This window comes from Mastacembelus armatus, chromosome 13 (genome assembly GCF_900324485.2).
Source record: "Mastacembelus armatus chromosome 13, fMasArm1.2, whole genome shotgun sequence".
Taxonomy (NCBI): Eukaryota; Metazoa; Chordata; class Actinopteri; order Synbranchiformes; family Mastacembelidae; genus Mastacembelus; species Mastacembelus armatus.
In genome coordinates this window covers 22708050-22720956 of record NC_046645.1, presented here as the reverse complement: position 1 = coordinate 22720956, position 12907 = coordinate 22708050, and the positions used below count along the sequence as shown (strand labels likewise).

General features: G+C 41.1%; 1 protein-coding gene across 1 annotated transcript; it reads left to right on the top strand.

Annotated features, from left to right (window-relative positions):
- Window positions 1–87: 87 nt before the first annotated feature.
- On the top strand, window positions 88–12181 carry ppp1r13l (protein phosphatase 1, regulatory subunit 13 like). The gene is made up of 13 exons (XM_026298760.2): window positions 88–359; window positions 5120–5182; window positions 5269–5384; window positions 5839–6406; window positions 6993–7085; window positions 7215–7303; window positions 8058–8430; window positions 8524–8990; window positions 9262–9399; window positions 9784–9917; window positions 10116–10282; window positions 10826–11019; window positions 11125–12181. Exons 2-13 carry the CDS (start codon window positions 5146–5148, stop codon window positions 11158–11160), a joined length of 2412 nt encoding a protein of 803 aa, XP_026154545.1. The 5' UTR covers window positions 88–359; window positions 5120–5145; the 3' UTR covers window positions 11161–12181.
- The last annotated feature ends 726 nt before the right edge of the window (window positions 12182–12907 follow it).

Below are 12907 nucleotides of genomic sequence, written 5' to 3'. Positions count from 1 at the left end.
CTGATCTGCTGTAGGAGTTGTAGGATTTACATTTCTCATAAATCAGTTCTAGCAAACACCGAATATACAAGTCCAAACAAATTGTATACTCAGAAAAAAATAAAAGTGTCACCTCAAACGTGATGACAAACTTCACCTGGGCCAGCTGCAGAAATACCTGGCTCGGGTTACAAGAGGGGCTGGGCTGAGCCAAAATAACTCACACAGTAAGCAGCTATGACTAAATGTCTGGAGCCACTGCCACAAGAGAAAAACACAGATTGAAAAACCAGACTTCAAGAAGACAAGAAACTTTGAACTGGGCTCCGATCGCCTATCGAGTTTGGGACTAAATTTTATAAAGGGCTCTCGTTTTTGAGGTAAGAAACGTTTTAATCCGTGGCGTAGACTGCGCAACTCTATGTGGCTGCGAAGCGAAGTTTCACGATGAATCCTGTTTTCTTGCATCGTGTCTGTGTTGTAAGGTTAGTGTAGGCTGTTCTTTGTATAGATATCGCTCCAGTCGTACTTTTTGCTGGATAGTTCTTCCCATGGATTTCTAGTTTAGTGGTCTTGCATGCGAGGAGGGGATTGCTCTCAAACTAATGAAAATCAGATGTTACCAGTCCTGCTTACCATGGCTGCAGTCTCCAACCACAGAGGAAAGCTTACAGCAGCACACAGCAAACAGCTACTGGGCAGTGATAGACTGATAGAACTTTAAACATATGCTACAGAGTGCATTCACAACATAAGAAAACCAACGCAAACGATGAAGTACATATGGGACTTTGTGATTGTATTAATAGTAATCTTATCCAAGTGAATAGAGTTTGTATTGTTTTTCTGTATGTTTTTTTTTTGCTAGGTGTGTCCCAGGAGGTTTGAATTATATATGTTTTTAGGTGTTCCTGTGGTAATCCAAAAATCCACAATGACATTTTAAGTTTGTTATGCACCTTTTATTATGACTCCAAATGGGTTAGCGACTTGCTGACCTTATTAGCAGGGCTGATCACTGCACAATTACAATCTGCAAGTCAACCAAACCTTCCTGTCAGTGCAAGAATGGTATTTATCCAGCCTGTACGCTCTGAACTGGGTCACAACCAAAACCAGCTGGACTGCATTGTATGATACACTTGCTCTTGCTGTAACTTGTTTCCTAACAAGGTGTTTATCCTGTGTTCACAGTGTCGCCAGAACACCTGTACATTTCAATTAAAGTAATAACATTCATGCACACACACACATGCACGCAGGCAGATAGATATAACAGTATTTGTCACCTCTTGAAATTGGTCCTGCTTTGTGCTTTTTGCACCACAGTATGAGCATGACACACACTGCAGCTTTTGAAGAAGCTTGTAACTTGCCAGAAATGTCTGTTATGTTGTGTGGCACTGAGAGATTCCTGAGTCGCACGCTGTGGAGAACAGTACTGCTGCGTAAGTGAAGAGGATCATTGTAATGGCACTAAAATCCACTGTGCCAAAGAGGAGCCTGCAGCATCATAAGTCTTCATTCTAAAAGAGGTATGAAGGCAAGTTCTACTGTACATAGAGATTAGTTGATATCCTGTGGTTCATACATAGTTTATGTACTCTTAGTGTGTGCAGAGACTGATCGTTATCCTCAGCTTGAGGATAAGAGCCACACTGTGAAAGCTGTTGTCTTTCGCTCCTCCACTTGCTGTCATGAATACCATGTACTATGTGTGTTGTGCATTCATGCTGGTAGAAGGGTTAAGCACTTAAATGACTAACTAGGTCACAATGGCAGGTGGGGAAATGGCTTTTTTTTTTTTTGGCTAGTTTTTATATCTGAGAAGCTTACAGTTGTTAAGCCTAAAAGTGGACAATAAATCACTTTGGGGCAGGTCAAATGTCAGCAATGAATTCATCACATAGACACATAAAAAGGCTAGTACAGCTTATTACCTAATGGTAGTTTGGGCATAGTTTTATAATCTATAATACATGAGATAATATTCTCTTTTAACACTATTTCTGTTATTGCAGCAGATACCAGATGATCTCTTTCTTAGAGCTCTCTGCACAGATATTAAACGCAGATTTTCAACCCACCTAATTTTCCACATTTAGCCTTGGCCTTTAGCTCCCATCAGAAACCAGAAATGTCAACAGTTCATTTCACATGATTCCCATCACATGAGCAAGTAGTGAGCCAATGTAAACTTTACATTGGATGTTACTGTTGACCTTTCAATCAGTCAATCAATCAATCAGCCTTTATTTATACAGCACCTTACAACAACATAAGTTGACCAAGTTTCACTCCTGGCATCAAAATACCTTTATTTGATTTCACACCAGTGATATTCTGGATATTTTAAATCAAGATGTCCAAGTCTAATTAAGAAGCTTGAGGACATTAGAGAATTTTTCACTGGGATCTATGAAATTGTGTCACCACAGCCCAGTAAAATCACCACAGTGGTAATTGACAGGAGCTTTATTTACTGGTGGGACATCACTTAGTTTGCATTGTCTGCATGATTATGTATAGCCAGTTCAGATGTCAGAGCTGCATGACTGAGAAGAATGAGAAGCAAGACACAAAGGGAAGTGTTTAATCATAACACAGGAATTCTTTTATCATTTAGTTCCCTGCCAGCATTCAACAATGTCAAAAAAAGATGTAGAGAGAGGATATGAAGGCGGGACCAACAACTGTGCAACAGGATAGAGGGGAAACAAATGGATCCCTGGATGAAAAAAGAAGTTCAGCAGAAACTAGAGAATCCGTTAGGAGCACAATCATAAATTGTTTGTGAGGGACATGAAAGGAATGAGAAACAGGGAGGGACCGCCTGTAGCCCTGGTCAGACACACCCTGGCATCAGAGCTAATAATTACTGTCTTCAGTAAATCTTCCTTCTGCTTCCCACAGGTTTTTTCCTCCTGTGTCCTGTGTATATTAACAAAGTTTTTGACTTACAAGTTTTTTAAATTCCAATATGCAGAGGTAACCAGTATTTTGTGGCTTTAAGCTTGGCCTTACCACTCGAGAGAGCTAATTGTTGTATGTTAAGTTGGTGAAGCCAGCTGACATTGTGATCTAAGCATGGGAAAGGGATGGAAAAGAAAATGAATATGATGTTTTCCAAGAAACCTTTCTTGAGAAAGTAACCAAAGTGTAGCAGCAGGTCAGAAAGCCTGGAATAAAAGACAGCACCACTGTAGTGTCCACAAGTTCTCTGGCCACTTTATAATAATTTTTTATTTAATGCTTTAATATGAGTGCACCATACCACGTTTTTATTTCTTTAAGGTGCAACAGTTGCTTCACTTAATAATTTATTTACATTTATTCACTATATGCCTCCATGCGTCCTTTTCTTTTGAAACATACATTCATCAACTCTAGTGTAGTCTGTAAGTATTTTACCTTAGTTTATTTGCATGGTAATAAAATATGCTGATAAGAAAAGCAATGGAAGGCGAGATGCAAATTGCCAATGCAAGGAGCCAAGGAAACTACCAAATGACAACAAAAAACATGCAAGCAAAGTCCAGAATGTAAATAGCGTCAGTGGAAGATAATAGAACATAAAGTCAAAGTCATAAGGTGAGGTAGAAGAAATAAGGCGGTATCCTTGGTTCATATAAAAACCTGTGAATTTAACATTTAAAATACTTTATAAGTTGACAATAAATCTTATAGCTCCGTATGAAAAATATACTTTCAATTATATTTTGAATCTGTATGTCTTTTCTTCATTTTTACATAGAGCTGTTTTGCAAGAAAACCTGAGCAAGAAGAAGAAAAGTAAAACCTCATAAACAAATACAAAATTATCTATAAATAGAATAGAAGGTTTGGTGGTGAAATGATAGCACAGCATAAGCCAAAGTGCCATACAGCGCACAGGAGTGCTTTACCAAGAGGGAAAGGGTGGAGTGCATGAATTGCTGGGCAGGAAGGGGAGAGTTCAGTGGGTGAAAGCTTGGCCTGACCTTTGTGAGTCAGGCAGACTGTAATCTTGCTTTTAAAGTAAGCTGCTCTTGACAGAGATAAGCTTCCCAGGCGATGTGTGAGGTGAATGCCTCACTGGGAGGAGTGGTGAGTGAGTCTGTGACAGGTTGTGAGTCTGGAATGTGAGTCTGTGACAGGCTTGACTGAGACATGACAAGTCCTTATTTGCCTTTGATTTCCACAGATGGGAAGACTGACCTCACCCTCTGCCTGTCTGTGTAACTATATGTACATTGCATCATTAGTTAAGATTAGTTAAGTAGGATTATAAATGGGCCTCAAGTGTGTAATTTTGGGATATTTAATAGTTTAATTTGCACATGCACAGATTTACTATACAATGGGTCCAACATTTTTTCATTCAGACTGATATGCCATTACTTTAACCAGGTATACTGCACATGAAAACAATACCAGACCTACTAATCCATTTAAGAGTCAGAGCAGAAATCAAAAATAAAGATGAAGATGCAAATATTTTAAGATTATTGGGCAGTGATTCAGTGATTTATTTTTTTTTTCAGCTGTCTGGTGAATTAGTATAATGTGTCATCTGCTTTATTTACTGCACTTGTCTGTGTGTCTGGACTGGCCTTCATACAGACTGTCATAAATGATGTTTGCTGGAACACCTGGTATCACTGTGAAGTCAGAAAGTAGGACAGTCATACAAACACAAAAGGAGCCTGATGCAATGTTTGTTATTTAGTATGTTCTAAGTTATTTCAAGCATCTCTAAATGTTTTTGCAGTTACTTAAGTATGAGGAAAGTCTGGCTTGTTTAGACATGAGGGACGTTCAGGTTCTGTTCACAGACTTGCCCTTGAAATGATAAGAGAACTGAGACAGCCCAGAGTTTTAAGAAGTACCTTCAATTTCAAGACACTTTAAGACTCAATTTTACTGTGCAAAAACCTAAAGGGAATGGAATGAGTAATATGATGAGGAACCCAGGGGGCAGAGGACAGAGCTTGTTCATACAAATCCTTTTTTTTTTTTTGTTGTCATTTCCTGGACCATGGCAAGTCCCGTAAAGTGGCTGTGTTTAATCCACATCCATCTCACAAGCTTGTAAAGATACTGGTAGTTAAAGGAGGCATGAGACTTTTCTCCTAACAGCGTTGGTGGTTTTCTTTTTCAGGAGCAGAGCGCTGCTTCCTCACAGCCATGAGTTCTCAGACAAGCTTTGGCAGCAGCATGCTGTGTGAGTGTCCACAAACCCATGATTTGTGTGCTATTTGTTCACATGGGAGTAATATCCTGTGCTAATTGTCTGTGGTGTATATTCAGTCCAGTCCATAAATGATGACCTGAATGCATCACTGGCTACAGCAGATGAGTTATCCAGAGAGTTTAACTCCATGCTGAGGGAGGTCTCCTCCTGCAACAACAATACAAATTCTGAGGTACTCGCAGATACAAGCACAGTCACACACACACACACACACACACACACACACACACACACACATACACATTGATTAGTGGTGGGATCCTTTGAGCTGTTAGTTTGCAGCAGCACTGTCTCATAGCTACGCTCTGGTTTACAACTAGCCTCTGGCTTTTCACTTACAGGGTTTCTTCATCACTCTATCTTAAAAGGCATAATGTTCTCCAGGGGAGTTTGTGTCCATATTCTTAGCTAAATGGATATCTGCTACTGTGCTGGGCCATTCAAATTTACACCTTCTTATATTAATCAAACTTACCACAATAAAAATTTATGCAATAATGGTTGAATGCTAATATAATAATTAATGTTTTATCTTTGGTGAAATTACCCATTTTTTTACTATAAACAGTAGTTTACTGTAGCAATTTCTTCAGATATTTAACAGATTTCTGACATTTTCTGTACAGACCAGCAATACAATAACCAGAGAGAAGCCTCAGTCCCAGCAGCTGTCCAACACCTCCATCCTTACAGGAGAGTCAGGAGGTAGTTCCATCTCTTCACCTTTCTCCCCGAGCACCACATCTTTCCGTCCCGTGGAGTCGGTCAGCTCCAGCAATATAACTTTACCATCCTCTTCTGCCATCCTCACCAGCCCACTCCCATCCCCTAATATCATCACGGAGGCACACTCTCCACTTCCTCGGGCAGGATCTGACAGCTACTCATATGGCCAGCAGAGCCCCAGACAGTCGCCTCACAGTCCAAGGCGTAATCCCCCCTCTCTGTATGAAATGAACCCACGAGGTTCAGTTGGTTACACAGATAAAAGCCCCTCTGCCAACCCCACAGCTGTCCCTTTTGACCAGCCCTCTCGCTCCACTTCACTCTACACCTCCATCAAACTGCTGAGCCCGTACGACAGCATCCAGATGGGCCGCAGGTCACCTCGGCCAGACAGAAGTCCCTCTCCTTTATCTTTCAATCATCCGATGTCCAGTACTCTCCCACGAAATTTTGGTTTTAGGCAGCCTGGTAAGTGTCTGTAGTCAGTAAGACAAACTGATTCCAGTTCTAGCCCAACTAAACTTAACTTACATCATTATCATTACTATTAAGTATGTTCCTATTGTAGTCATTTAGAGTTAACATCACATGCTAGGTGGGAAGCTGTTTGAAAGCTTTACATACTATATAAAGGAGAGATATGATGTCAACTTTTAATTAAGGGATTAGTGCTTTAATATTTACAATAAGACCAGCATTGTTATGCTCTGTAGAGAAGGGCTAATTATGAAAACAGTCTAATCTTACGGTAGATGTTTCAATTATGCAAACTCTTAAATGGTAGTTAAGCATGAGGCTGATACTACAATTAAACAGTGAAAAAAAAAAGCTATGAAAATCCACTGCAGCCTGTCACTGAAAAAGTATCACACTGCCAAACCACCCAAAGAGTTTAATTACTTTGGGTTTAATGTCACTGTGCTTTCAGACATTCAACTTTACACATAAGAAAGTCTCAGAAAAGTGGTTTCAAACTTAAATTTATATTTTACTCTCTCCAGTATGTTTACTTTTTGTGTTTATTTTGCTTTCCTTTTCCCTGTTTCTCTCTCAGATGAGAGTGTGCAGTGGCAAAAGAGCCCTGCCAAGTGGAATGAGACAGATCTGGACGTGTCCTATGAGAGGAAACCTCACCACACCTATGACAGTTGGTTGATTTCTACTACTTTTTGATCTTTTTTTTTTATCTTTTGTATGTGAAGTTGTGGAATTAGTCTAAGACAAACAATGTTAGCCTGAACTCTATGTGGTGGTTTCTTAACTCTTTCTGCTGCAGAGACAGAATGGCTGCGGCCGTCTGTGCCAAACACCAGCTGGAGAGAATCCAACCTCGATGGCCCCCCTCCAGCCCCAAGCCCCAAAAAGGTTGGTGGTGTTAACACAGAGGTATTCAAATAGCTACCGCATGACTTTTGTGTGGCTCAGTTTTTTAATTACAACTAATCCTCTTTCTCAATTCCAAGCAATTCCCTGTAGTTCTTGATTGCCACAGGTATTCAGTACACCCAATGGGAGTTACCACCTGTCACCTGCTATTGTTTTTTTTTACAGATAAAAATAGGGTGAAGAAACTGTAGGTGAGGGCAGGACTGTTTGTTTAGAGATGACACACCTCATTAGATTTTTTTAACTCAAGAATCATAACATTGGCTTTTCTTTTTATTTACTAGTCCATTTTTGGCATATATGAAACAAAAAAAAAAAAAATCAAAAGCTGTGCAGGTTCCAGCCAGCACCGTGTACTGCTTTGTGAATTTAAGCTGTGTGAGGAAATAGTTGCTGACATTCTCACACAGCTGATACAAATCATTATTATCCCATGAGAGTCCTGTATAGTTCATTCACCTGCTGAATATAAATCAACCATTCGTTTTCTTTCCTACTATTTAGTGCTCAACAAGTTTATCAGAACATTTTGCAGTAGTAAAAGTGGCTGCCTGGTTGTTGATGAGACTGAACCATACAATGCATTTGCAGCTATAAAAACAAAAAAACATTAGTTAAGATATTTAAGATCTGCACAGAGCTGCATAACTACCAATCAGTCTTCAAGGTCGGGCATAAAATCTGATGCAGTTTGGTATTTGCAAGACTAGATCAATTTTTTTTAACTTTTCAGGATCTTCGCTCCTCATCGCTCCAGTATTCACATGCTTCTCTTCCCCGCAACACCCGTGTATCAATGCCTCCAGATGTTTCATCTTCAGACCACTCCCATTATTACCCTCAGCCCATCATCTCCCGTATTTCAATTCCCCCAACCTCTACTCAGTCACATCAGCGCAGACCCATCCCTCTCTCCGTCATCATGCGCCTCCAAAACCCCCACTGGGGAGCAATGTCAGCCTACCCCCCCAGAGTCCTGGGAGGAGAAGGGGACATGGCACCTTACCAACCAGCTGTACCCATCCCAAGGGAATTCTTTCATCAGCCTGTTCTCAAGCCTCAGCAACAGCCCCCTGAGCTGAGACAGCCAGCCTTATACAGTGACGGTAAACACATTTAACATCTGCACACATACTAATCACAGGATCTCAGTTCAACTAACTCAGTGATACAAATGTGCTGTGGTGTTTGTTTTGCAGCACTGAACCCAGAGGATATTGATGCAGAGTTAGAGCGGTTGGACTATGTTCAACAACTGCCTGTGATTTCGGAGAATCCCAGCATGCCAGAGGGGGGTAAGGAGGGTGAGCAGGCTGTGCCGCCTGCTCCCCGGCCCCTGAGCCCCACCAGGCTGCAGCCGGTGGTGGCCCCTGAGGCCCAGGCACAGCAGATACCTGACCTGGAGGAGCTGCTTCGCATCCGGGCAGAAATCCCCCGGGCTTTGAAGAGACGGGGATCTGTGGAACAGTCGCAACCCCTGAAGAAGGCTTCACAGTACCAGCCAAACCAGTACAAGTTTCTCATCAACAAGCTATTTCGCAAGAACGATCACCGCCTAAAAGGGGAGCAAGGTAGCGAGAACAGTAGCTCTTCGGACGGAGAGGACAGCGCTACACCTCCTGCCCCTCTACCACAGACATCCACACTGATTCCCCTGGACTTCAGAGTAAGAAATGGGCTCTCAGTCACAAATCATTATTGTAATCAGAAAATAGAGTTTATTGAGAAAAGCTACAATTTGTAAAAATGTGTAAGGCCACATCTCAAATGAAACATACAGTAAATCACCCCAGGATTAAATAATGTGATCAAACAATGGTGAATTTATACATGAAATTGTGGTAAATAAATTCTAGAGACCTTTTGTATGTACATTATGTGGCAATAATTACATTTATTGTTTTATCTAAAATGAAGCTTCCTGTTTGTTCCTTCAGAGCTACCATTCAATTCTGCGGCGGTCCAGTCGAGAGCGCAAACGTTCTGGGAATCGAGCTCGGCTCAGCCCGCTGGTCCTGCTGCTGGACGGATCGTTGGTTGGCGAACTGGATACAGTGCAGAGAGCTGTGCAGGAGGTGTGTGTGTGTGTGTGTGTGTGTCCCCGCAAAAAATATATTGTATATCACTACTAAAACCACTATTACTAGCACTACTTCAATTGATAGTACAGTATAACCTAAAAAACTAAACCCATAGCACCAGTACTTACACACAGTTATAAATATGAAATAAGAAACGTGAAAAAATTTAAACAACAAAGGTAAAATTGATTCATTAATTTGGAAACCCCTACCTCTATTTCAGGAGTTGCGAGTTAGGAGTTAGTTAAAGTGCACAAAGCCAGTTGAGACAGACACATGCTGAAAAAAAAAACATCTTTTGATATGTAAAAAGCTGTGTCAGAATTCCCACAATGTACTTAATTTAATTTTAGTTTCTGTGTTAATTATCTTCCACAGATGAATGACCCTAGCCAGCCAAACGATGAAGGCATCACTGCCCTTCACAATGCAATCTGTGGGGGGCATTACAATGTGGTGGACTTCCTGGTCCGCTGCGGGGCTAATGTCAGTGCACCAGACAGCCATGGCTGGTAAATATTTGCTTCTGATGTTACACTTAGATCCCAGATAACTTTGGCCTGCCGTGAAGAATTTGTGTAACCCAACACATAACAGGTTTTAAGGTCACCAAGGTGGAGGTTTCACACATGGCACAGTGGAGGTCACATTAAGTCTTTTTCCTCTGTTCCCTGGATGCTTTTAATAGCTGCTGTTGTGTTGGTCCACAGGACGCCTCTGCATTGTGCAGCGTCTTGTAACGACCGTCCTCTGTGTGAGTTTTTGGTGAGGAATGGAGCTGCTGTCATGGCTGTGACAGAGAGTGATGGAGCTACTGCTTCCCAAAAGTGTGATCCCTACGCTCCTGGGTTTGAGGAATGTGAGAGCTTCCTGAGGGGTGAGGCAGCTACACCCATACATGCACACCCTGTGACTCTTTCAAATGCTAAAAGTCAGTTGTAACAGAGTGAATCATAAGATGACTCCATTTAACAGTTGCTGTGTCTGTTGCATTTTTAATCTCTGGTTAAATGTCACATGTTTAATTTTAGTCTCCCATCAGTCATTTGCATATATCCTGATATAGGTAAATGGTCTTGTGCTTGTATTGTGCTTTTCTTCAATCAAAGCACAAAGCACTTTTACACTATATGGCCATTCACTCGTTTGCACACACAGTATCTTGCCCAAGGACACTTTAACATGTGAATTAGAGTAGACAGCTATTGAACCCTCAACCCATCAGTTAATGGCCGACCTGCTCTACCTGCTGAGGCAGAGCTGCCCCATAGTTAAAGCGAACACTTAAAAATTCAAGTTTAGCAATAGTAGGGTTTGGCCTCTTACTCAGGGACACTGATATAGTGTCGTTTGCCCACTAGTCCATACTACAACTTTCAGGTCCAGTATGAGCATATATGACCTGTTTTCTCTGTAATAGGTGTAGAGGAGGCCATGGGGGTGGAGAACAGCGGGGTGCTGTACTCTCTGTGGAGTTACCCAGCTCAGGCAGCTGATGAGCTGAGCTTCAAAGAGGGAGACATGGTCACAATCCTGCAGAAACCTGAAGGATCAGACTGGTGGTGGGCCTCACTCTGTGGCAAGGAGGGATTTGTTCCCAACAACTACTTTGGGGTAAAACACCAATTCCTAAAAATATTTAGACTCCACCTTCTCATTTTCTTACTTTAATGTGATTCATAATGCAGAAAAACATGAATAAAGTCTCTTTTTTTCCAGCTTTTCCCAAAGGTTCGACCAAAATCTCTCTGCTAAGTGGTCTCTGGATGATCAGCCCTGGTCTAACTGGTGCAGAGGACTGTGTCAATCTCTCTGTTTTACAGCTTCACGCTGTGTTGTGAAAGGACTGAGGACTGATTTCGAGAAGGCTGTTTTGCTGCAGGGCATAAAAATGTTTTTGATCTGTCAGTCTAGTAGAGTTGAAGGAGAAGTCTCAGTATTGATTTTGCAATTGCTGACAAGGATAATTTCTCATCAAAAACATAATTTGTACTTACTCTGCTATAAGATTTATTTTCCAGCAGTGCTGCAACAGTTGTTAAACTATACCTCTCTGTCCAAATGTTACACATGGACCACTTTCCCTGCTGTTTTGCTCAGTAGTGTTTCAGTCTGAAGTTGATATTTCTGACGTTTTTGTCTGGTTACTCATCAAACATTGGCTGTCGGTGTTCACTCCACCGATCAATGACGTGAATGTAGCTGCAACAAACATGACTCATGATTGTGGCTTCAATGACAGCAAAATCAACAATCTCATTACAGGAACACAGTTGTCTGCTGCTCTATCGAATAAGCATTGTGGCTCTGTTAAAGAGAGTGATCAGGTTGCATATAGTTTGTCAGATTTACTTTTCATGGCCAATATTTTCAATGGCTAATAACAGACACATTTCTGTGTTTACTAGCCAAATAGGATATTAAGAGTGTTGTTTAATGTTTACCTACCAATGTGGCTATGTTGTAGACTTTACACAGTATTTTTCAATCAACTACAGCAAGACTTATGAGGCTGATTGGTTTCCACTTCTTATACCCCATGTTGACTCTTATTTTTATGCTGCCTATAGAAATGAATCTTGATCAGAGGATGGTAAATGGTAAAATGAGTATTTGGTATTAGTATGTGTATATTCTATATTGATCATCACCGCTTTTGTTGTTAAGGCCTGCTGTACACTTACCTTGTAATTTCTTCCAAGGGGCACCTTGAAGTGTTTAAATATTGATTTTTAAATAAATAAATGACTCACATGTTTTTGGGATCCATCATAAATGTTTGTTATGCTCATATGTTTGTGGCATAAAACGTCCTTGCATGTACATGAAATGTCCTTTACTAGCCAGCAGATGACACTGTATAGTCAAGTATAAACCAATAAGGAACGTACTAGCAGCTAATGTAAACTAACACGCAGTAAGATACAATTTATCAAGACTGCTTTGTGCAGTTTCAGTCATCTGTGTTGTGCACTCAGTAGCATTGTGTTATCTTGCTACTTCTCCTTTGATTACACATTCATTCTTATGTTCCTGGCAGGGAGAACTTACACCCATGGGAGCAGGCAGGTAAGTTTATTTGAAGAAACTGAAGACCAGGCTCACCAGCAGATAGGCTGAACAGAAACATCAGGCAGGTATAAAATACTGAGCGGACTGGTGGAGAAACTGGGAACAGGTGTGTGAATGGGCAGGTGAGTGGAACTGCAGAAAACGTACAGGAGCATCTGGTGACTGGAGAAGGGCTGTTCAGGTCCCCAAGGGAACTAAGAGAGGCTGACAGGGCCAGAGGGGGAGTCAGGGAATTATTAATAGAACCATTCAAAGAATCTACCTCACTCCTATTAAAATGCATGAGATGAGCCATCTCAGTACTGACCTCTGCTGGCTTTGTAAACAAGACAAGGGCACTGTCCTCCACATGGTTTGGATGGGCATTTTGGAAAAATCAAACAGTCCTTGGGTAAAATTACACTGGTCTAAATTCTGAAAATATTTGAAA

Coding starts and splice junctions, on each gene's coding strand:
- ppp1r13l (XM_026298760.2), top strand. CDS start 5,146: ATGAGTTCTCAGACAAGCTTTGGCAGCAGCATGCTGT. Junction 9,918..10,115: donor GCACCAGACAGCCATGGCTG/GTAAATATTTGC, acceptor GTTGGTCCACAG/GACGCCTCTGCATTGTGCAG. Junction 11,020..11,124: donor TTCCCAACAACTACTTTGGG/GTAAAACACCAA, acceptor CTTTTTTTCCAG/CTTTTCCCAAAGGTTCGACC.